We start from the raw sequence: 25,922 nt of genomic DNA, 5'->3' as shown, positions 1-25,922 counted from the left end.
TGGTCAAAGGGTAGTTTGAGTTTTTCATGCAGTGATGGAGCACTTTAGTGCTTTTTTGACAAAATATGGACCAGTTAAGGCTAGTTTTGCATGTAGTTCATTATGGGAGCTTGTTTTATGCATATATTGCATAATTTTGATGAGTTTCACATGCTATATTTTTGGGCTGATTTTGAAATCTGAGTTAGGGTTTTATGCATGATTTTGAGCAGTTAGAGGTAGTTTTCCAATTATCCATCAGTTGGACAGGTGGTTGAGAGCAATTTTCAGGGGCTTCTTCATAGTTTGGATCAGTTTTGACTTATTTTTCTATGCATATTTCTAATATCTAAATTAGGGTTTTTAGCTCTATTTATTGTACATTCACCTCATTATGAGGATCATCTTCTTTTGGGCTCAGATTTTTGCACATTGCGAATTTTGAGTTGATTGTAAGAACACTTTGTAGTAGAGGTTTTTCAGCATTGGTTATACAAATTCATCAGTTCCTTCTCATTGATTCTTGTGCAATATTGTGGATTCTTTACTTTTATGTTGTATTCATCCTTCATTAAGGTTATATTCCTTATTGCATGTTAGAATCTTGATATGTGTGATTGCAGGTCTTTGGTTATGTCCTTATTCTTTTTTGTAGAAAATTGGTAAAGCCTAAGTTTTCCTTTCAAAGTAGAAGATTCTGGGTCTTTACATAGAATAACTTTTGTAGTTGCATGTTTGTCTAAGTATTGTCAATCAATTGTATCTTGGGTAATTGGTGGTAAATAAATTGAAGTTACATACAAATCATCGGTGTATCACCTCATTTAGGTTAGTATTCATTATTTGTCATTCGCTTCTCATCCCTTTTCCCAGATACAATTTAGGTTTTAGGTCATCACTATTTAGGAAACAACCTAGCTTCTAGAGATTCATCTCTTGTTTTAGGACAACCCATTATCCAAGAGAGTTTCCATGTTCCAATATGATAGCTAGATTTTGTATCTTGCTATCTATAGGCGCAATCCTAGTTGAGAACAATAATATTTACTAAAATCTTTTAAATATATTAATAAATATTATTTATTTAAATTTAATTTATCAAATATGAAAAAAATCATTTGAAAAAATCCATAAAAAAACTATTATGAAAAATTAATAAGAGAAATACAAAAAAGTAATAAAAAAAAATCTCTAACATATTCTATTGATTAAATAAATTATAGAAACTAAAAAACAATATTTAGAAAGACAAACTAAACTAATATAAAAATAAACTAAAATAATTAAAAAACTAAAATCTAAATCAATTTTAAAAATCAAAAGCTAAATAAATAGAAATCAAAACATGAGCTAATGTGGAGATCACACGTAATTATTTAAAAAGTAAATAGAAAATGAAAAACAATAGTTAAAAGTGGAGATAACGAATAATAAATATCAAAACAAGAGTTAAAAGTTGAGTGAGATAAGAATTGATAGATAAATAATTAACGAGAAGGATATAATTTTTTTTGGCCAAACTAACAACTTTTCCAGCCAACTCACAACTTTTTTGGCCAAGTGACAACTTTTCTGTCAAAAATTTAATTTCTAAATCCCACAAATAGCCCATTGACTAAATTAAAATATAATCTTATGTGAACAAATTAGATTATTAATATTTTCAATTTAAATAACATAATATTTACTGAAATCTTTTAACTAGATTAATAAGTATTATTTATTTAAATCCAATTAATCAAATATGAAAAAAATATTTTAAAAAATCCATAAAAAAACTATTATAAAAAATTAAACTAAAAACTAATATTTAAAAGAAAAACTAAACTAATATAAAAAATAAATTAAAATAATTTAAAAACAAAAATCTAAATCAATTTAAAAAATCAAAAGTTAAATAAATAGAGATCACAACATGAGCTAATGTGAGATCACAAGTAATTATTTCTTAAATAAATAGAAAAAGAAAAAGAATTGTTAAAAATGGAGATAACAACTAATAAATATCACAACAAGAGTTAAAAGTTGAGTGAGATAAGAACTGACTAGTGAATAATTAACAGTAAGGATATACAATTTTGTGACCAAAGTGACAACTTTTCTAGGCAACTCACAACTTTTCTGTAAAAAATTACGAATAGCCTATCGGCTAAAATATCAAGTAAGAAAATATATTTAAAGACAATAAAATTATATTTAACATAAGAGAACAAAAATTTACACACACAAACTACATTTCTTTATCACAACCAACTTAAATCTTACATCAAAATTAATGAAAACACTTCTTGACTTCTAAAAATACACCATAAAGAATTGATTCTAGTGCATACTCCCTTTATCCTTGTTGATTAATAATGATAGCACTAATGTTTTGCAACTTTGACATCTTTTGATAACTCGTCCATTATTTCATGATATTAAATGTAGTGTACCCAATACTCAACTTTTGTACCTCTACTTACAAATAGATAATCATATAGTTTAATTATTAAAAGGTATAATTTAATTATTATAAAAATGTATAAAATTATATAACTATAATATATAATATAAAATGATTAAAATTAAGATTTTAATATTTTATTAAGTTTCAAAGTTAAATTATAATTTAAATTCTAACAAGTTAAACTCAAATTGAATATTCATGTTTAGATTTGATAAATATTAAATTAATCATTAACTATTATATACATGTAATCTATTTCTAGATTCGATTGTGTGCATAATTTTTAACATCAACATTTTGGATCACACTCTGTGATCCATCATCACGATGAGAGAATGCAAGAATATAATGGTAACATATGCAGACTAAGCCTCACTCATGTAGAATAAAAGAAGGGTAAGGTAAGCACACAAATTGAGGAGCATGAGGAAAAGGTCAAAAAAACTATAAAACAAATAAAACAAATAAAGGAACCTAAAGAAAGGAATACAAGGGCCTAAGGAGAAAAATAAACAATGCAAACCCACCAAACCCAAAAAGATACAATTAACACAAAGCCGAGAAAAAAGTATAACCTTTGTGTGCAATGTGTATCTATATAATATTGGAAAAAGGAATGTAGTTGATATGTATATGATCTACACTCTAAAATTAGTTAAAGTTATATATATAAAAGGTGAGTATTTATGATAAGCTTTAAAATCCCTAACTACAAAATAAACAATAAACAATAATAATAATAAAAAATAAAAAAAATAAAAAATAATAAAAATAGAAAATAAAAAATAAAAAATCCTCTTTGGTTTTGTTTTTTTCTTTTTCCTTTCTTTGCGCTTCTTGATGATGGGTTCTTTTCATCACGTCTTGGGGCCCTTCTCTTGCTTTGGTCTCACCATTGTCTTTGTTTCTTTTTTGCGTTGTTTAGGCTTGCTTCACTTTCCATTTAATTGCTTGTTTGTGCTAGTACAATCTCATACCTATAGATACACATAGAGTTGCAGACACTTGTACACACATGCCTATATATTATTCGTGATGATATGTAAGTATCTAATTATATACTTCCATGTGTGTGTACATATACATATGTATACACATATATAATATATACATATGTATATGTATATAATATGTATATGTGTGTATATACACACATATACTTGTTCTAAATTAAGTATATAGTTCCTTATATATTATATTGTTTATAAGTGTAAGTTTTAAATAAAGAATATAGCCTCGTGCATAATATAAAAATACTCAAATAAGAAAATTTAATAATTACTTAACCATAAGTAATTGCCCAATCTACTTTACAATCTTTTTACGCTAGTTTAATTATGTATAAGAATTAACTAAACAAATAATTAATGGAAAAAAAATTCGAAAACGGTCTTTGTGTCAGTTTGAACAGCCGAGCGATTTGCAAACTTTGGTGGCTAACAATAGATAAACAATAGATAAGACAAGTGGACAAGTCAAGACGAACAGCCAAAATGATATTCACTATGTAATGTGGACCTGTTGCATTGATTGCTAAAATTCAAAATAATGTTAACAAGTCAAAAAGGGCGAAAGACAAAAAAACATAGGCCACTTGTTATTGAAGTTCACACCAGATCCTTTGATTATTCCTCCGGGCTCCATTACCAACCTGCCTTCAAATTTTCTACAAATCTTGCCCAATTAGATAGTTTGCCTGGCCCGGACGAATTACATTCGTTGACCCATAGTATTCAATGAGGGATCTGAGGAATCTCTTAGATGAGCTTCAGAAGCAGCTAAAGAACGGACTTACTCCATTGGTTTCCTATAATATAAGGAAACTCTGTTCTTGAATCTTCTGCATTCTCTCTATCTCTACTATGATACGGATTCCTTCGTTTATTTAACCCCGTCTACAAGTGAACTGATGGCTACTGAGAGCTGCCCGCCAAGTGGACTCAATGGAAAATATTATGCTGGTCTTAATGGCGAGTGCACGAGACAGAGTAGCTTTTTTCAAGGCCATGCAGTGCTTAATCAAGGCGTCGGGTACTCTGTGATTCTGGGGTTTGGTGCCTTCTTTGCTGTTTTCACTTCATTCCTGGTATGCATTATTTGGGAGCCGGATAAACTGTTTTTTTTTTTGTGCCTAATTCTTTTGCCTCGCACCGTTTCATGTCCATACGACTCTGCAACTGATGGCTTTTAACTTCCTTTAGTCTAGTATTGTCTGGAGGACCTGTCAAATTATGTTTGCTTAAAACATCTTTCTTGATAACTGCAATTTTGTAATATTCAATCTATATGCACTTCTGCACGTCTATACATATACGAACGAGCATACACAAACCTGGAAAAAGATAAACGAGGTAAAAGCCACATGTGGCAGAATTGGACGTCTATAGGAAGCTATAAAACTCTAGAGCTGTGGATATGGTCCATTATTCAAAATTTGAACATGGGGTCATCCTCAGAGTAACCACGTTTCTTTTTATGGATTCCTTGGACCCCCGGTAGACTGATTTCAGTCGAAGAGATATCAATCGAAATGTCGTCTAGCGGTAAATTGAAAACCCAATCACTGTGCTTACCCTGTTTCGCATTGTAATACGCCAATGATAACTGTGCATACCCAAGTAGGTATGCTTCGCATGTTAATAGAGCAATTAAAGTGTAATTTGTACAATGGAGTTTACTAAACTCTAAACGCGGTGAATTTTGAATTTGGATATTTGAAACTCCAGTCTCATAGACTGCTAAAATCGAGTGGGCATAACTGAAGAAATCTGCAAAAATGAACAGGACAAAAGGCTACGAACATCCCAAAAAAGGTTGAAAAAAACAAGAAACAAAGGCAGTGTTTATTTGAACTTCACATAAATGCTACCCTACTAACTTGTTTCGGAGTAAAAGAGCGTCTACTAAATAAGTACACCTAAAATACAGAAGTTCTTATCTTGATTTTAGCGCATAATCTTTTTGCCTGGTTCGTTCCAGCTGAATCTCCAAATGGGAAAGAATTATTAGACAAATTGATTAACAAAAACCTTTTAGGCTAGAGAAAATTCGTGCAAGTTGATTTGACTTTAAAGACAAGAGGCTGCTATTAACAACTCATACTTACTAATAGAAAGATTATCGCAGTCCTTGCAAAGTTAAACTCAAGGCTCAGTAATATGTTCAACCAACAAAAAAAACAGCGATTTACCACTGCCCTCCGTGTTCTAGTTTCCTATAATGGAATATGGCATCGATTCTTCAAGTTTTCCTAATTGGCCTTACAACTTCTGCAACTGTTCTATGGACAAAGCTCTTCTTATCCCCTTTTGTGTCCTTATGAAATCGTATGGGCGATCTTCAAGCTTTACAGTGCTATGCAACAAAGCCACTTGTAATTTTCTATTTTGAGAGAGCAAAAGGTATATGGTATAAATATTCATACCATATGTCACAAAGTCAATACTGATTTGCTAGTTTGAGAGAGCATAAGGTACATTATATGAATATATATACAATAAGTCATTTGTTTGAAAGAGCATATGGTACATGGTATAAAACTATTAATATTTAGTATTGACTCAATCTCAGCACCGAAAGTACTCTCTCTAAATACACGATTTTTTGTAAGTACCAAAATTGATGCCCAAGACTTATTGTCCTATGCAACAAAGTCGCAATTAATTTGCTAGACAGAGAAAGAACAAGGTATATGACGTAAAAACTTACTCAATTCTAGCACTGAAAGTAAGCTTTTTCAAATACAGAATTTTTTTGCGAATACCAAATGTATGAAGATTTGTGATATATCTTGATTTTGAATTTAGGTGTGGTTAGAACGGCGCTATGTTGGATCTCGACATACATCTGAATGGTTTAATACAGCTGGTAGAAATGTCAAAACAGGGCTCATAGCGAGTGTGATTGTATCCCAGGTAGTTCTAGAGCACTTATTTCATTTTCTTGATTCTGTGGTGCTTATGTCTACTTTCAGCTTTTTTTAATCTTGAAAGAAAATTTGGTGCAGTGGACATGGGCTGCAACTATTTTACAGAGTTCCAATGTTGCTTGGGAATATGGAGTCAGTGGGCCTTTTTGGTATGCAAGCGGTGCCACAATTCAGGTATTGTAATCAATCTTGCATCGAATTCCTTAATATGCAAAACACAAAATTCAGTTGCTTTACTATATAAAGTCAGACTTCCAAGTTTAGAAAAAATGAATTATACCACTATGAATTATAAGAGATCCGTTAATATACTGCATTAAGAATCATTTTCTTGTTCGACCTCACTAAAATAACTCTGAATGAATTGAAAAATAGGTTCTCTTATTTGGAATCATAGCTATTGAGATCAAAAGAAAGGCTCCATATGCACACACAGTTTGTGAGATTGTACGTGCTAGGTATGTGAGCCATTTTTGAGATATTTCAAACACCTTAGATAGTTAACATGCAATATAGACATGTTCCAACATTGATTATCATCTAATCACATACAGACATATGTGATTTGGACTGTATATGACTTTCTAACCAAAACTTGCACCGGTAATGTACAGATGGGGCTTTGCTGCACACATTGTCTTCCTTGCATTTTGTTTTCTGACAAATATCATTGTGACAGCAATGCTACTGCTGGGCGGTTCTGCTGTTGTAAATGCTCTGACTGGTGTAAACATATATGCTGCTAGCTTCCTGATTCCACTTGGGGTTGTTGTTTATACAATTGCAGGCGGACTGAAAGCTACATTCTTAGCTAGCTATATACATTCAGTTATCGGTATGCATTTCAACTAGATTGATTATGTGCATTGGCCATTGTCATACATGTCTCACTTTATTTTTTAGAAACCTTTCAATCTCTATAATTATCTTTACTAAAAGAGATTTATTATTCAGTACTTGGTAAAATGATAGGTGGATACCATGTGACCTCAGTCGTTTTTTTGATTTAGTTCTCTTCTATAACATAAAGTGAAGTATATTTCCCCTGAAAAAGAGTGCAGGCAGAATAAGTAATAACAAGTTTGCCTCCAAAATTAGCTTGGAATTTCCTCTCGGTAATACTTCAAAATCAACCAGCCCTTATTTTGACATTGAAAATGTGACGAATTGCAATTAAAACTATCATTAAAATCAACAAAGATGAATTCAATAACCTGTATAATATAGCATACTTTAAAAGTTTGAAATCAGATTCAAAATGATTAGATACGGATCTATGACAAAAAATCAGTATGACTCACTTTTACATGTCATATCAATTGCCAATTCAAATACTTTTCTCAAATATTATGATGTAGAAAGTTTACAGACCCCACCTTCTCAAATCTTATGTTGTACAAAGTTTACAGACCTCTAACAATCCTATTGCTGTAAACATAACTTAACCAATGAAGAGAATGCCAATAATCACAACCAATCTGATAGAGTATTTGAATACCACACACTCGTCAACCATCTCAAGTTATGGATGCCAGGAGTTTTCATTTGTACACTTTCGAGCAATGTGTCTAATTTGTAATACAATTTTCTAGTGCAAGCCTTAGTGCATATTGAGGTAGATGGTATGATGCTGAAACTAATTACATGATTAGATTTGCTTGAGCTGAATCAGAGACTAATTGGAATACCCTTCCATTCTAAGTGTGCCAATTTAAGCATGGTTAAGGAGTGTGCTCATCAACTTGTCTTAAATTGCCTAGAGAAAAATGGGTTTCTAGTGATATGGTAACCATCAGAATAAGTTTACTTGGTTGACAATTGCTCCTCAGGCCGTGCAAGTTAAATTTTGTTTTTATAATGAAAAGGAGGCCTTTATCTGTGTAAGTTCCTTAAGTACATTATAAGGTGTCCTTATTTTGAGTCATGCTACATTGAACCGATGAAGAAGAGCATTAATGGCTATGTTCGACACACTAATAAAATGACAGTTAGGATATATGTGATTCAAATAGATACCATAGTCTTGTTAAGGATTTGACGAGTTTCCTGAAAATGAATGAATTTTGAGGTTTCTCTTTAATAATTAATAATTATCCTAAGCAATAGAATTCTTTGGCTAGAAATTTCTATTTTGCAACTTGTATTTGTCTAATAGACATTTATGTACTTTCACAGAGCCGTATATATTTTTAATTGATGAAGGTAACCAAGGGGGCCATTCCCTTACATAGTATAAAATATAGAGTGCCACAGTAAAACTTCCAAAAACAACACCTATTCTAGCTTTCATGGGAATATACTACAGGGGCTATTTGTGTCTCCTACTCCTATCTTGTATCATTATGCTACATCTGTCTATTATTCACTTGTTTGATAGCATAACAGAAACATCTTACTGCATAGATTCAAGCCTCCTTAACAATCTTGATGTGCTTATGTCTGTCTTGAGGAAGCTTTTGTTGCACTTGGCTTGGTGACAAATCAGATCTATATTCATCCTAGCCTCCCAGATCACAAAGGGAATCCAGTGGCCATTAACATGAGAGTTGCTTTGTGGCCAGGCTCTTCCATCTGGATGGAATCCAAGGCCAACTATTGTTCATTGCAAGAATCCACACATCCCTCAATGCCAACAAGACCACACAAGGGCTAACATCATTCTCTTGACTCCCTGAATCTCCTCCCTAGCATCTAATAGCATGATCATAAACATTGATATAATACAGTGTTTACACAGAATCTCCAAGGATAATTTGAATGGCATGTATCATTATCCCTGCCTTTAGCTTGAGGACCTCCATTAGCCTTCTGATCTCTCCTAGAAAAGCCTTTTTCTTTCTTTTGGCTTTCATAGATAGTTGTGTCTTTAGTTCTGAGACTCGACTAGAGTGCCGTAGGACCTAAAATTTTGGCTTGAACTTGGGACTTAGCAAAAAAAAAACACCTTATAATTATACAAAATAAATTAATGCATCTAGACAAAATAGAAGCCTAATTTGGCGATCAATTTGTTATAATCAAAATATTACACATCATATGATCCTTTAACTCTCAACAAATGATGTTTTTTCGACTTAAAACTCCACTTGGGCATGTTTTTGGATAGGTTATCTGAACACGAGACTTGGAGTTTTTATATCTAGGCTTGATTGAATACCAGGCAAGACCCAAAGAGACTTGTTGCTACTCAGTCGCTACTCACACAAAGACTCATGAGTTCGGCAAGCATTGACAAGTACTAGGTGAATCTGCAGACTATGGTTGTGTCAATCTTGTAAAACATAATGGGGATTTTGTCTTCCCCAAGCACATATAATGAGGGCAGTTCATTATGACAAATGAGGTTTGGAGTAACTCTTTTGTACTCCTCATAACTCTCCATTATGTTTGATAATCCTTCACTCCCACACAATCATGATCTCTGACTTATCAGCCATGCCCTTGTCACAGAGTAACACGTACAAGACAATCTTCAGTTCCAAGAGCTCATTTTCCATATCTATAGCCCAGTTCGCTGGACAGTTTGCCATTTCATTGCCTTCTTTGTATATGTGTGAAACGCAAAAGTCTTCGACTTGGCTTAGGATCTCCTAGATTGGTGTGATCTATTTTTCCAATTTCTGGTGTGAAGTATCCTTCCTTTGAATAGCATGTACTCTGTGAATCTCCTTGAAGGTAGTCTCTCTTAAAGTTATATTTCCTGTAGAATGTCACTCCTTGCAAGGTTGCTTGGAATTCAGCTTCATCATTGTTGCTTTTAGGGAGTTCCGCAGCACCTAACACCAGAATTTTTCCCTTCTCGTCCCTAATCACACATCCTGTACTTGATAGATCTTGATTGCCATAGCAAGCATAATTGAAATTCAATTTCCATTGAGCATCCACTCTAGCATTTGGAGCCATATCAGCTTGCTGATCCCCATAAATGGGGGTTGCAGAACCATAATTGTTCTTATTCTTAGATTTTGATTATTTTCATTTTCAATAAACATAATATATTTAGTTAAAAGGTATATCCACCAAAAGATATGTTTTATTTTCTTTCTATGATCTCCCTCAGATGTCATGTGAATAGGAGATCTAAAAGTAAATCAGGTCTCAGTCCCCACCTCCTGGAAGAGGCGGAGATGACAGATTGTGTTGCGCTGTGAAATATCGTTGTCTGCAATGTATCACAAACACCAATTCACAATTTATGGCTTACCCTGTCAATGTTTTATTGATTTCCATATCCATCTTTACAGGACCAATCCCCTTTCTAAAAAAAATTTGCCTCAATAGTTGTAATTATCTTCCCCGCTTAATCTTTCCTCAATATGTAGGCTCCAGTTATGAGAATAAAATTTAAATATCTAATCTAGTAGCATCTCAAGATGAATATCCTTAATGTGTTTGAGGTAGATAAGGCTGATAATTCAGTTACAAAGTGAATCTTTTCCTTCTCTTACTCTTGTAGAAAGGTTTATGTGCCTTTCTGAATGGGACGTTGTTTCACTTTGAGAAAAACTTCTGTGAGGAGTAAAAATTGAGATGAATAAGAACAAGTCATAAATAAAACCCAGATAAGAAATAGAGGATAGTATGCAGTCCAAGTTAATAAAACTCTTGATTTCCTGCATACAAAATCAATTTTTTCCATTGTATTCCTCTCCATACCAATACCATTTGCACTGCAGTTTATAAGCATGTCAATACATTCTTTTTTCACTTGCAGTTCAGAGGTGGTACTGATACTAACAAGTTGCACTTTGTATAGGGCAGTTCACATAGTTTTGGTGATATTTGTATATTTAGTGTATACATCAAGTACTGAGCTGGGGAGTCCAAAGATTGTGTATGAAAAAATTCTTATGGTTGCAAGCAAAACAAGAAACTGCACAGAACCATTGTCACATGATGGGCAGGCATGTGGTCCTGTAAGTGGGAATCATGGAGGTTCTTACCTCACCATGTTGAGTTCTGGGGGCCTTGTTTTTGGCATCATAAATGTTGTTGGCAACTTTGGTACCGTCTTTGTGGACAATGTAAGAATTTGATCCTTGAAATTTCACACTTGAGCATAATTGAAAGCTTCTGAAGTTTATCTTTTAATCTGGAGCATTTTGGAAAGTATTGTTTTCTGTGAGTAGGAATTGTCATAGCGGGATATATCAACTGTTGTATGCAATTTGGAGTCATCTGATTTTTTTCTCTGCTTTATAGAATGTGAAAGATTATATTGTTACTGTCCAAAATAGGAAACACATTTGCAGGACATCTTAACTTTTCAGTATCTGTGTTGGGTTTGGGAAAGTTATGCTGATGATTTGAATGTAAACTGGTTTTATTTTTTAGCCTAAAATTTTCAGGATGGTCTATATTTCGCAGGGATATTGGGTCAGTGCCATAGCAGCACGGCCATCCTCCACCCACAAAGGTTACTTGCTAGGAGGTCTTGTTTGGTTTGCGGTTCCATTTTCACTGGCAACATCCTTGGGCCTTGGTGCTTTAGCTCTTGATCTTCCATTGACAGCAAGTGAGGCTAGCCGTGGACTGGTACCACCTGCAACAGCAATAGCTCTTATGGGAAAGGGTGGTGCTGTATTGCTTCTTACAATGTTATTCATGTAATGTACCAATCTCTGCTTTCCTTTCTCTGTTGAAACTAATTTTGGAGGGATTATCTTATTCATTCAGAAAGAAGAAAAATGAAATTCGTTGCATTATTTTCTTGAAACTACAATATTCTTTTAAACTGGCAATTGGAAAATTAATTTATGAACAGGGTTGAAAGGAAAAGAAGAAATTTTTTATGGGACATGTTTAACTGCTCCAAATACCAAAAAAATATGTATATTATTTTCTTCAAGGACAAAACGTATTTGTGAAACAGTTTTGCTTTATTTTTGTCAATGAATGGCATGTTACTTTTACTTTCTGTGTGATACCTCTTAAAAAGCTTTCCCCTTATACAGGTATATGTTAAGGATTACATATCATTTTAGGTCCCATTGAAGACAGCATTACAAGTTTGGAATGTATGTTATAACAATATTGAAGATTGTTTGAATAGATCTATAACAGTGACCAATTCAATAATTTCACTTAGTTAATTGTGCCTTACATAGTTGTAGTTGAACAATGTTGAGGTCTGGTTGACTCCTCTCACTTGTTGCACTTCCAAATATTGTCTTGACTCTTATTAGAAGCATTGGGTTTTCATTTTTCACAGTTTATTAAAAACTAAGATACCGATTCTCTCCCATAAACCCAAGGTGCTGTTGCTGGTGCGTTAGGATACGCCGGTGCTTTTGGATGCTGCACCGGTGCTCTCTAGAAGCATGCCAAGCATCTGTGGATGCACTCGGGATGCTTCCAAGAGTGCCCAAACAACATTCGGGTGCATCTAGAGAGCACCCCTGATTTTTTCAATGCCCAGTCACATAAGTGACTTTAAAAAGCATGTATTAATTGATAATTGTAATTCTATAAAAAGCATGTGTTAATTGATAATTTTAATTCTATTTTTGCTCCTAAACCCTAAAATGGCCCTAAAAGAGGCCATTCATTGCTCATTCTTCTCATTTTGTTTGCAGCTGGGCCCTCTTCTTATTTCAATTTGAACTGTCAATGGTGAAGTATCATGCTATGGAATGATTTATTTTTGTGTATATATATATATATATATATCCAAATGCATCCAAAATTCCCAAAAAAATAATTTGCGCATCAGCATCAGAAACAGCATTGGTAGATTAAAAATGAAAGTTTGAAGCTTTTGATAAAACTGTGCAGAAGTTTTCTGCATTGAAATTTCAGATCACATGCCAGGATTTTTCATCAGAATTAGATAGGCAAAGAGTGTAATCTCGTCTTGAAGAAGGATCATAAAGTGTGATCCAAAATATCAATGCAAACAACTGCTAAAAAGTTTTACCTATATGCTCTAACATTTTACTGACTTATATTTCAAATTGTAGTTGATATTTCAAGAGATCTGATAAATTTTGTGTCCTTAATTTACTCGTATCCAATGAAAATACTTGCATTAAATGGCATGGAATCTGAAAATTTTCAACAAATTAACAGAAAAGGTTAATTCATCACCTTGTAATTAGTGTTTCTTATGGGTGAGCACGTAGGAGAGATATGGAACTGATATGGATTGAATAAGTGAATGTTTTCTAATCTAACCTTTACCGTTATTACATTTTTGAAAAGACATGGAAAGCTTGAGATTTATTTAGGTGAGAAGTAACCGCTAGTTCTGTTCTTTACCTATATTCATGTTTTTGTAAGCCTGTCTTTCATATCCTAACATAAGTACAAGGTTTGGCTATTTATTGTCATTAGACTTTTATGCTATATCTTCAAGGGTTATTTTGCATGCACCCACAAGAACAACTAGATCAATCAAGCACTCCCACTATTGTTTTTCTTTCTGTAAAGATAAAATAACATAAATTTTATAATGCCCAATGAAAGACCACTAAGGGTCGAAGGGACTGCCAAGTACAACAATGGGGCCAGCTTGCAAAAGGGACACCAAGTGGTGTCAAAAGAAGAAGATAACAACAGTTGAAAACAAAAGTAGAAAGAAAGAGTTGAAGGAGAGAGAACCCTACCAAATCCACCTAAGTGTTCTGAACAAACATGAAGAACCTCTGAACCAAAGGATAATCAATAGGGCCAGTCCGAGCCCTAGGTTGCCTTGGAGTGATCTTGGGAGAGGCAGACTGTGACTGATAGGAGACTATTTTGGACTTCTCAAATTTGGAAAAAGGGGTGGTGCCAAATGATCTCTTGGTACCGCACTCAAAGTGATTGCGAAGAAGTAATAAGATGATAGGACGTGGACATTGCAGGATGTTGGTGCTGGAGTGTGTGGTCCCGAATCCTAAGCACTTCCTGAAAGTATAGGGAAACACAACTCTAGTTTGTATATCTAAGAAAGTAGAGATTGAATGCACCTCCTTGAAAGAGGTAGTAGAACCTCCCTATGATCTCATAGGACAACGAAAGATGAAGTGCTCCTTAGACTCAACCTCTTCAATGTTGAAGATGACAAATCCTTTGCTCTTTGTCCATAAGGTGATCATTCTTGTACCAAAGCCTATGTGAATTTTCCTTGAAGGAGCCAAGGGAGATCTTGAGGTAATAAGACCAATAGAGGGATAGGTAGGAAGGATGGACAATGAGTTCATACTTCAACTACAAAAATTGCTCTGTGTAAAAGGCCATCTTAGAGAGAAGACCCCTGTGGGGGTTAACCCACATATTATGAATGAATTGCCTATAAATTTCATCTTTGATGTACCTAATCAACTCCTGGTAGGGAGGAAGAAGATTGGGAGTACATCAAGTGGGTACTGAAAGTGGGGGAGATGGTTCATCTCAATCCTAATAGAAACAAGAAGGGAGGAAGTCTCAAAAAACCAATTTTGAGCACGACTAGAAGGGGGAGAAGGGGCAGCAATAAGTTTTGAAGAACAATAGGCCAGGTACAGGTATTTGTGATGACCCTTAGACGAATTGAAAAAGCCCCAAAAGCTCAGAAGGTACAAACTATATTGAAGATGGCTTAAAGCCTAAAGGGACGTGCACCAAACTCTACAAGAATGATGTTGTGTAGGATGGATTTCTTGTGTCGAAGGAGGAGAATTGAAACTTGCTCCGATGGAATCCCAATCAAAGTCCAACAAAGGACCCCACACAACTAAACCATATAAGACAGTACGTTTGATAAGTATATCCATAAGTGTCATCTTGTATAGATTGTCCTAAAGATGGTGTCGAAAAGATTGTTGCTTGAGGAGGGCCAACAAACCATAACCCTTATTGATCTATGGTGATAGGGCAGGTCTCATGGTAAATAAGGGCCAAAAAAATTTGACCCCTAGATTTGTGTAAGAGGACAAAATTTCCACTTCCAAACCCTTGAAGAAGAAATGAATGTGAGAGGTCTTAAGAGCATTGAAAACCATCACCTTGGTCTTCCCCAAATTAACTATCAAATGTCGTAATTGGAAAAAAGATGTGAGACTGTCCAATTGTCTCTATAAACCCTTCGAGGAGGAAGCTAGAAGAACAATATCATCTACGAAAAGAAGAATAGAGATCGTAACTTAGTGAAGAAGACACCCATCCTCGGGAACGGTATGGTGTTGAAGATACCCCTTATGCTTGTTAGTGTAAATACTGAAAAGGGTAGAAGATAGGGGGTAGCCCTTCTTAATTTCAATAGTGCTCTTGATGAAGTCAAAGAACCTAAAAGGGGTCTCGAGATGGCCTAAAACCATCTCGTAGAGTCTCATGATAGCTACCAGAAGAGTCTCAAAAATACCAATATCCTGAAGTGTGCAAAAGAGGGTCATCCCAAGGATAGAGTCAAAAGCTTTGTAAAAGTTTGCAAAGCAACAATACACCTTCGAGGAGCGATGATGGGCCTCCTCAATGATGCCCTGGAGGATCAAGATGTGATCCATGGTTTGACAATTCTTTTTGAAATTAGAATGCCCCTTGGCATAGATATGATGGTGATCCAACTCCCTCGAAAGAAGAATATGAAGAGTCATGGCATACAAGTTGGAGATGTGCCCAATTATAAAGAAAAAGAGAAACTTTTTATTAGCTTTCAAAAATAAAAACTGGTGGCTATCTACCTGCCTTATATCTAGAGAGATTTGAACAAATCAGAATTCTCATAGTATCCCTGTCCATGGACTTTCTACATTCACAAGAACATCTCATTCACATGTAACCCATGTTTCTCCAATCTTTGGGATGGGGGGATGTGGGCAATCTGTTCCAGGAACAAGAAAATAATCCCTAAATTTTGGGACAATCTTACATATAAAGTAGATATGGAAGAGGTTGTTAAGTGGAAAACTGAAAAGTTCTCGAACCAGAGTTTTGACATGTGGAAGCTACAATTCACTCTCTGGATTAGAGGGAAAGTTGAAGAAGTTTGAGAAAAAATGTCCAATGAGGATCAGGATGTCTTGGACAAGGTCCTCTCCTTTTAATTTTTTTTTAATGTTGCAACAAAAAAGACAACAAACGATGTGCGGTCAACTATGTGGCTATTAAGAGGGTATTAAAAAATGATGCCAACATCACTTTTTATTAGCTTTCTTTTGAAAGCTTCCCATGTTCCAACAAACTTAGCATCACTTTTTTGTTGATGTTTACCTCTAGATTTCAAGTTACCTGTTTGAGAATTGGATTGCATAGCCTATAACCAAATTGTTTTTCCTTGTAATCAATGAAAACTACACCATTTTGACTTTGATTAAAGCTTTGTTTTTTTCACATGGAATGCAAATGAATGTTCCACACTCAAACACCTAGAAGTAATTGTAAGAAATTATGTGTCCCTGGCATTTTTCTTCTGTAATTACAAAGCCCAACTGAGAAAATGGAAACCAATTGATTAATTGCATTGTTGTGTTGACATCCTTTGCCCAAAAGTCTTTTCCCAAACCCATAGTCAAAAGCATGTTTCATGCTCTGTCTAAAATAGTACCATTCATCCTCTCAGATGCACTGTTTTCTTTCGGTGTAAAGGGAGCAATTTTATTCCTTTTAATGCCATTTTCTGCACAAAATTGAACAAACTCCAAAGAAAATTGCCCTCCATTGTTTTTAAGCATTTAATTTTATTGTCCATCTAATATTCTACAAGTGCTATAAAAAATTCAAATTTGCTAAACACTTGGTGTGCAATCATCTAGAAAAGTAACAAAAAAATTAGATGCACTAATTGATGTAATCTCCATATGGCCAAGAACATTTGAGTGTTGGAGCTGCAATGGTCAAGTCTTCTTATCATGTGCTTTTTTAGAGGATCTGATCCTTTGTTTGTTGTAGTTACAATGCATTTCAAACCTGGAATTTTTCTTATTTTATGCAAAATCTCAAGCTAAGCATGTTGTGCCAAATCTTTGAGCTATTGTCAGCAACTACCATTGCAGCTCCCACTTCAGCGTGATTCACTAGCACTTACAAAGTGCCTGGTTTGTTGCCTCTTGAGATCACCAAGGCTCCTTTTGTCACCTTCCACATGCTTGACTATAAAAAGATGCTACAACCTTGAGCATCTATTTGTCCCACAGAAATCAAGTTCTCTTTGAGTTGAGTATTGCGTTTAACAGCCCGTAATAGCAAATTATTTCGATTTTTTTATTTTAATAAAACATCTTCTTTGCCAACAATGTCACAAGGTTCATCATCGCCAAGATAAATCTTACCAAAGTTACCTCTTGATAGTTTTTAAAGAAGTTTTGGCATGATGTGGCATTGAAAGAAGCTCTATAAGTCTAGAGTTAAAACTTCAATGAAAAGGTGATGCCAAGTTTGTTGGAACATGGGAAGCTTGCAAAAGAATATGTTCCATTTGATGATATTAAAAATAAAATAGTTGCATTTAACCTACAGAATCATACCCTCTTGCATCCACAAGAAGGAAATCCCATGCAATCTTCAACTCTGCAATGACTATTGGATGAACTGCCACCTTAGACTCACAACCCTCACAAAATGGCCTCCAAATCTTCAAGACACTCAACAACAGGATCATCCCATGTGTGCATCTAAGCAGATAAATACACAAGATAATCAGCAGATTCAAATTCCTTATTGAAGAGGTCTACAAGGGAGTGCTGAGCACAGTAAAAATATGATGATTTTATTCATCATTTATCAATTTTCAAATGAGCTAAGCCCACTACTTTTGAAGAAGCATGCTATGCCTCAGATTCAAACACTGGATGGAAGCACGAAAGATGAGGTGGGTTCCTTGATGGAAAACTACACTTGGGATTTGGTACCTCTTCCACCTCACCAGAAAGCTTTAAGAATAGGTGTTTATAGTTTTTACAGACTGAAGGAAGAAGATGGTGGGAAGAAGAGGTACAGGGCCCAGATTGGAGGTGAAAGATTATGATCTGTAGAAGGGTGTAGATTTCTCAGATATTTTTGTAGTGAAAATTGGTTCCATGGCAATGTTGGGATTAGCTGTTATTTACGATCTATAACTGGAGCAGCTTAATGTAAAAATCACATTTCTACATGGTGATCTGCAAGAAGAGTTATATATGCAACAACCCAAAGGTTTCACGAAAGGACAAGAATCTAGTTTGCTGGTTGAAAATGAAGCTTGTCTGCACTGTAAAAAGCTCTGCAACAATGGTACCTCAAGTTCGATTCCTTCGTGACTGAGCAAAATTTCTTCAATTGGAATCTGATATGCGTTTATTACAAAGTTATGGAGAATGGTGAAACTGAATCTGTGTAGTTGTTATATGTTGATGATATACTAATGACTGGAACTAGCATAAATGTCGTTAGCAAGATGAAAGACCAATTGGCTAACAAGTTTCAATGAAAGATTTAGTAGCTGAAAAGAAAATTCTTTGAACGGCCATTATAAGAGATAGGTAGGAATGTGAATTAAGATTGTCACAAGAGAAGTATATTGATAATGTTTTGGACAGATTTCATATGAAGGTTGCCAAGCCAGTTTGTTCTTTAGCTGATCATTTCAAGTTATTCTTTGAAATGTGTCCTCAGACACAAGAACAAACAGAATACACGAAAGGAGTACCTTACTCTTCTGCTATTGGGAGTCTTATGTATGCAATGGTTTGTAGAAGACCCAACATTGCTCATGCAGTGGGAGTGGTTAGTACGTGCAAAACCCCGGTAAGATTCATTGGGAAGCACTGAAGTGGATTTGAAATATTTGAAGGGTACTTGACATCATGTTTTTACATTTAGAGGAAAAGAGACTCAGTTACAAGGTCTTGTGGATTCTGATCTGGCTGGTATGGACAAAAGAGAATCTACCACTGGTTATTATTTTCTCATTTGTATGGGCAGCAATCAGTTGTGTTTCTAGATTGCAAAAAGTGGTAGCATTGTCTATTACTGACACATAATACATTGTTTTCGCTAAACATGCTAAGAAAATGTTATGGTAACAGTATTCATTGGATGAATTGGGGAGCAAACAACAAATTTTCACTCTGTTCAGCGACAGCAATATTGTTATACATTGGCTATAAATACAACTTTTCATGATAGAATAAAGCACATAGAGCTGGAATCTCAATTTTTTAGGAGTGTTCTTGAAGAGGGCAAGTAGAAGTTGTAAAAGGTGCATACTAGTATGAATCTTGCTTATGCACATATGAATGTAGTCACAAAAGAGAAGCTTGACTTTTGCAGCGCTTCTCTTGGCCTTGTCCCAATGTGACAATAAGCCTAGAAATGTAGGGATATCTTTGCATGTGATTATTTTGCAACAGTAGCTGTACTTAAAGTGGGAAATTGTTGAGGACCATTTCTCTCCTCCACTCTCTTCAAATTCTTCACACTATCACTTCATTTGTTTTATAGACTTGAATTATTTTTTTCTATAAAATGTAATGAGAATGTAACTTTGTGAGCTATTATAACTAAGATAATAAAAACAGAGTTTGCCCTGCTTGAAAGATACCCAACCGTCTTATATACTGAATTCTGATTTTTGTTGGGAATTTCTCTGAGTTTTTGAAATTTTTGTGGTTTTTGCAACATTTGTTTCTTTTCTTGGTTTTTTCAAGGGTTTCAGATTGTTTTTTGCTTTGTTTGAGATAATAGAATGCAATGCTTAAATTCTAACAAAATACTGAAAAGAAAACTAATAGAAATTAACTCACAGAAGAGCATAAAATCTGACTAATTTTTTTATTAAAATATCTCCTACATACCCGTACTAGTTATAATCAGCGACAATTTTTTATATGTTTGGTCTAGCAGTTTTGATCTCTCCTAGCCATCCCAATCTGCTGATGCCAGTCCACAAATAAATCTGAATTTTTAATGCTGCCTGTTGCTGCCCAGTACTCACGGCCAGCTAGAAAAAAGTGTGATTTTTTCTGTAGCTGTACGGCCCAGTTCTGGATGCCTATGATGTGCTGAAAATGTTGTCCATCCTCTGATCTGTAATATGATAACTAAGATATGCGATTAACAAATTTTATTCAATGGAATTCTTCACAAAAATCTATGCCACTTTTGACTACCAATCTGATTTGTGATGAGACCTGTCATTAGGAGAGTTGGGTTTTCCTCTAACTCCCTATTCTCCCAAGAGTTTTAATTTCTAGAACACATATCTACTGTTTAAACCCTTTCGAGAGCTCAAACTCCAAAATGCTGATGTAAAAATAATAACTAGGATACTGAAAATGGCTGCCCCGATGTTACTTTATTCTCTTCAAACCCTATTTGTACCCCTTTAGGTTTTTCTCTTATTTTATAAAGTTCATTTTAAAATAAATAATCTCCTCAAGAGATCGATCCACAGGGAATTATTCTCATTAACCAAAGTCCGGGGTGATGACTGGATGCAATAGTACAACTTGAAGTCTCCTAAAATTTAGGAGTCCGACTCAAATTGATGATAAACACCCCTAAGCCACTCTGCTATGCTCCTTGGCCCTTTAAGTGGTCAAACAGTCAACTCCCTAAAAATAGGAACTGCAACCAGAACCTCCAGAATGATCCCTGAGGTCCCCTGATGCATTTTGGTCAACTCCTAGTCAATCCTAAAAAATAGGAACCCCTCCTGAAGTCTAGGAAACCATCTCAAACTGTCTAGAATGGCTTATAAATTTCCTATGTAGCTCCACAAGCCTCAGTATGGGTTCCCTTTCCACCCCATTGGCCCTTTAAGTGGTCAAACAGTCAACTCCCTAAAAATAGGAACTGCAACCAGAACCTCCAGAATGATCCCTGAGGTCCCCTGATACATTTTGGTCAACTCCTAGTCAATCCTAAAAAATAGGAACCCCTCCTGAAATCTAGGTAACCATCTCAAACTGTCTAGAATGGCTTATAAATTTCCTATGTAGCTCCACAAGCCTCAGTATGGGTTCCCTTTCCACCCCATTGGTCTACAAGAATCCGATGATAGGCCAATCCTTGCTCAATTGCCTGTCATCCAAGAAGGGGATATTACACTTCTTTTCCAGTGGATGTGGCCATTTACAGTGAAGCACATAAATATAGTATTGTGTGTCTATTTTCTATGCAACTGTTATTTTTTTGAATATGAGCTTGTATTTCTTTTCTTGCTCTGAGTTCTCAACAATAATGATCATGAATATTCACTTTAGGCAGTCATTCAGCCATAGATGACTTTTCTTTTGGGGTTTTCATTGAAGGCATTGTGGAAGGCATTTTTGCCAACTCATGAGGCTGGCCAAACCAAGCATAGGAATGTTGAATTTCAAACTTTTCAAGTGAATAGAAGGATACAGTTAGTAATAAGTATAATACTAAAGTGAAAAAAAATCCTTTGCTAAGAATTTTCCACTTGACCAAACTGCTTGTTATTAGAAACTTGGATCGGGCGTCATTATAACTACTACAAGCAAAGAAAAAATTCACTAGGAATGACTGCAAAACCACTAGAGTTGTTGGTGAGAGAGGGTGGAAAAAAGAGGAGGGGGAGGAGTGACCTGAGCTATCCACCCTCTAGCCTTTTTCTTAATTGGGCTTGGTTTTTAAATTTGTAATGCCTTTAAATGTCCTCCTTTATTTAGCTTGTAGTTGTTATTATATGATGTAACACAGACTTTTAACTACAAGCAATTTAAAAGAGGGCTAGTTAAGGATTTAATTCTATGATGATACTTTTAGTATGTGTTAGGGGCATGTTAGTAATCACACTTAAATAACAGTTGGGCTAGCCCTCTTTTCATACTTTTCCTAGTTAAAGTTGTGTTACATAAATAAGAACTACAAGCTACACAACATGACTGCAAAACTGCTGGCATGTTAATAGTGGGGGGAAAGAGACCAAGTAATGAATACTTCTAAGTCATAAATAGAAGCTATTGATTTATGTTAGTACGAGAGAAATTAATAGAAAAGAGGGTCCATTGATCCCGGTTTAATGGTAAGGTGGAGCAATTGCCATTATCATGACCTGGGTTCAAGCCTTAGCAATGTTATAGCGGTTGTGATAACATAGGCCACAAGGATGAGGCTGGATGGTAAGACTTTGATGGAAACCCCTTGGACATGGCAAGGTGCTCAAAGATTGATGGTCCATTCCCTGCATTTAGATGATGAGTGAGTGAAATTTAGCTACTAAAATAAAGAAAATAAAAGAAATTAGGAGGGTGTCTGACAATTTAGTTACTTTAAAAAAAGGAAACAAACACAGAAGACATCTGTCGGACTGTGGTCTTGTGATCAGATAGAACACTTGATGCCATGATCACCCAGGCTCAAAAGCTGGTGAGCATACATGTCTTGATCTCAGGTAGGCTGAGGAGGTGGATAATGATTGCAAAGGATAGTTGGAGGGTGGACTTCAAAAAGGAAATAGACAACAGACAGAGAGGCTCAACAAGTCCATAGAATTATACAATAAACAGCATTTAGAATAACATGGCAAAACATTGCCAACGAGTGGATGGCCATCTTTGTTAAAAATAGATAGCACAGAAAGAGAGATTCAAATAGTCCATGGAAACCTACAATGAACTATGCATTGAATTGTTTTCCCTTTTAGGATCCACTTCTATTGTTGTAAAATCAATGGGTCATTGCACTCAATTTTAAAGTCATAATTTTTTTTTTTCGATAGGTGATGGGCCAAAGCCTAAATTATTTATTGTTAGGTTTAGTTATTATTGTGTGTTAAGCTCGAATAGATTTGATCCCAGAACCTCCCAGATAGGAAGCTCACAATTTGCTGATGTGTTGTAGGCTCTTGCCTTTGAAGTCATACTCAATTAATGTCCAGGTGACATGTTGGTTTCACCATTAACAAAAAGTACATTTATTTAGAATTCAATTCAAAGCTCTTTAGCAAGAATTAGAAAGAAGATGAATGAAACAACACATATTTTTTTAATTAATCTCAGCTACGCTTATGATTTTACATGTTCTATGGTTTTAAACTTTTCTCAGAACACTAGATATCTGAATTCCATGTTACGCAATGCAGGGCAGTGACATCTGCTGGTTCCTCGGAGCTCATTGCAGTGTCGTCACTATGCACATATGACATTTACCGAACCTATGTCAATCCCAGAGCCAATGGGAAGCAGATCCTCAAAGTCTCCAGGGCAGTGGTTCTCGTGTTTGGATGCCTCATGGGTGTCCTGGCAGTGGTACTGAACAAGGCAGGAATCTCTTTGGGATGGATGTACTTAGCCATGGGAGTGCTAATTGGTTCAGCTGTAATGCCCATAGCTTTCCTACTCCTGTGGAGAAAAGCCAACGCAGTGGGAGCAATAGCAGGAACAATAGGAGGCTGTATATTGGGAATAACTACATGGCTCTCGGTGACAAGTATAGAATATGGAAGGGTAAATCTTGACACAACAGGAAGGAATGCACCCATGCTTGCTGGGAACCTGGTGTCGATACTAACAGGCGGTTTAATTCACGCAGTCTGCAGTTTTTTAAGGCCCCAAAACTATGATTGGGAATCAACCAAATGCATTACCATGGTGGAGATGGATAAGACAAACTTACCTGCTGAAGAATTCAAGGAGGAAAGGCTGAGGAGAGCCAAAATATGGATTGTTAAGTGGGGTCTGGGATTCACCGCTGTAATTGTGGTTTTATGGCCAATTCTTTCACTCCCAGCTAAGGTTTTCAGCTCTGGCTACTTCACATTCTGGGCTGTTATATCTATTGCTTGGGGCAGTATTGCTTCCCTGGTCATTATCATACTTCCTTTGATTGAAAGCAGAGAGACTATTGGCATGGTGCTGTTGGGCATGCTTACAAATGATACTGTTGTGGAAAGGCTCGACGAAATAAATTCCAGACTCACAGCACTTATGCAAGCAATGCCTGAAGCCGAGAGACTGTATTTGCTTGATAAGGGAAGGATTAAGAAAGAAGAAGCGATGGACGCAACGAACGACGACAATGCAAATCCAAACCATGTATGAATATCTGAAAGCAATGTCTATTTAAATAATGTATTTTATTAGGCCCTGTCCAGTTACAGTAAGGAGGGTTTTGTGGAATAAGTATTTTATTTCATGTACTCGATTAATTAAAAAGTTCCTTTTCTCTTTTGGGGGTGCAATGAATGAATGTGATTTTAATGACCTCTACTAGACCACTTTTTTAAATTTCCAACCTTGTCATATGGATCTTAATCAAGAAGTCTGCAGTTTGCTTGATCTTGTCAACCTCAAACTTGATCCTATCAACCTCAAACAAACTATGCATATTGACCGCCTTTTGTATGAAACCATAGTATATTGGGATGTGAAGAGAAAATGTCATTCTGTTTCAATAGCTCCCATCTTACAAAACACACATATCCTCTCCCCCAAACCTCCTTGGGCCTCTTCCATCTGCCTATCTCACATTTGAGGTGATGGGATCTAGTCCTCAAATGAGCCAATAACAACCTTGCCTTATACGCTTTCTCGTCGTGGTCCTTTATTGGGTTGAATTCTTTAATTTAATAAGTCTTTTTTCTGCTAATGTTTTTATTCCACACAGCACTTTGGAACTTTTCCCTAACAAGCTTTTTTATGCCCGCATTATCATTTGGACACTCCTGCACCTTGATGTTCCATTTATCCATCCATTTAATGTTTTGCTTCATCCATGTTTTCTTCCTACAGTTAAGAGATGCTTCTTTCACAACTTCTGGCCATCGATGATCATGCATGTTTTCTATCCTTTTTAAGTAGCTAATTAATTGAATTAATGTTGAAGCCTCTAACGGAAAAGTTTCGGCTTCTGACATAAGAATTTCATAGGGAACATAGGATTTGACTTTGAGATTGCTTGTGATTAAGTGTTTTTGAATTCTCTCTATTTGTCTCCATCCACAATTTGATATGTCGCCCCCCAACACCTCGCAACCAAAAAGAAACACTGATGCGACCAAAAAATCAAAGAGAGTCTTAGTTTCCCAATCCCATAGTTCTACTATCCTACATCTATTCTAAAGCAGAAATGAAGCTTTCCAATCCCCTTGAATCATTTTTGTTCTACATGTCTCCCAATTAAGTTTATGATGAAAGTCAATCCCAAGGTGATGAATAGAATTGTGAAAGTAGCATTTATTTATGCTTGAATAATTTTTTTTCTGATATTCGTGCATTCTTAAAATAAGTTCTCTAATATACTTGTTTGGTTGACCTAGAAGAGGAGTCAGATTCTGTGTCAATTGAAATAGGAATTGGAATAAGTTTATTTATTTTATTTTAATAATTTAAATTTTTTTAGTTTGGTAATATTCTAAATAAACAAGATTTTTTATTTATAAAAACTAACTTCTTTTATTAATTATTTAAAAGTCAAATAATTTTATATGATAGAATATGGAAAATTGAGGCAGTGATACATGAGCGAACTTTAGCAGAAAGGCAGCTAATCCCTTTTTCGGCTCCAGATTCTTTTCTGTGTTTTCCTAGCCGACGAAGGTGGTGTCATCGGAGGGGAAGATGGTCGACAGCGGTGGACAGCTGGATGTTCTCGTGCGTACGACGGTTATTGGTGGTATCCCTATCCCATCTTCATTTAATGTGTAGGTTTTGTCAAATCCTCCTT

The 25,922-nt window shown here is 35.3% G+C and overlaps 1 protein-coding gene across 1 annotated transcript; it reads left to right on the top strand.

Moving 5' to 3' along the window:
- The first annotated feature begins 4,017 nt into the window (after nucleotides 1-4,017).
- DUR3 (urea-proton symporter DEGRADATION OF UREA 3 (DUR3)) lies at nucleotides 4,018-24,425 on the top strand. Its single transcript, XM_089831778.1, has 8 exons — nucleotides 4,018-4,514; nucleotides 6,235-6,342; nucleotides 6,435-6,530; nucleotides 6,732-6,814; nucleotides 6,971-7,191; nucleotides 11,118-11,380; nucleotides 11,724-11,962; nucleotides 23,341-24,425. The coding sequence occupies exons 1-8, from the start codon at nucleotides 4,338-4,340 to the stop codon at nucleotides 24,296-24,298; spliced, it is 2,145 nt and encodes a 714-aa protein (XP_089687904.1). The 5' UTR covers nucleotides 4,018-4,337; the 3' UTR covers nucleotides 24,299-24,425.
- The last annotated feature ends 1,497 nt before the right edge of the window (nucleotides 24,426-25,922 follow it).

This window comes from Cupressus sempervirens, chromosome 5 (genome assembly GCF_028749045.1).
Source record: "Cupressus sempervirens isolate cs-2001-9-10 chromosome 5, ASM2874904v1, whole genome shotgun sequence".
In the NCBI taxonomy this organism is placed as follows: Eukaryota; Viridiplantae; Streptophyta; class Pinopsida; order Cupressales; family Cupressaceae; genus Cupressus; species Cupressus sempervirens.
This window is presented reverse-complemented; position numbering and strand designations above follow the sequence as displayed.

What these genes read in the sequence shown, in the direction of transcription:
- DUR3 (XM_089831778.1), top strand. Translation starts at nt 4,338, where the DNA reads ATGGCTACTGAGAGCTGCCCGCCAAGTGGACTCAATGGAAAATATTAT. An exon ending in GTACCGTCTTTGTGGACAAT is followed by an intron (nt 11,381 to 11,723) that starts GTAAGAATTTGA and finishes TATATTTCGCAG; the next exon opens with GGATATTGGGTCAGTGCCAT. An exon ending in CTTCTTACAATGTTATTCAT is followed by an intron (nt 11,963 to 23,340) that starts GTAATGTACCAA and finishes TACGCAATGCAG; the next exon opens with GGCAGTGACATCTGCTGGTT.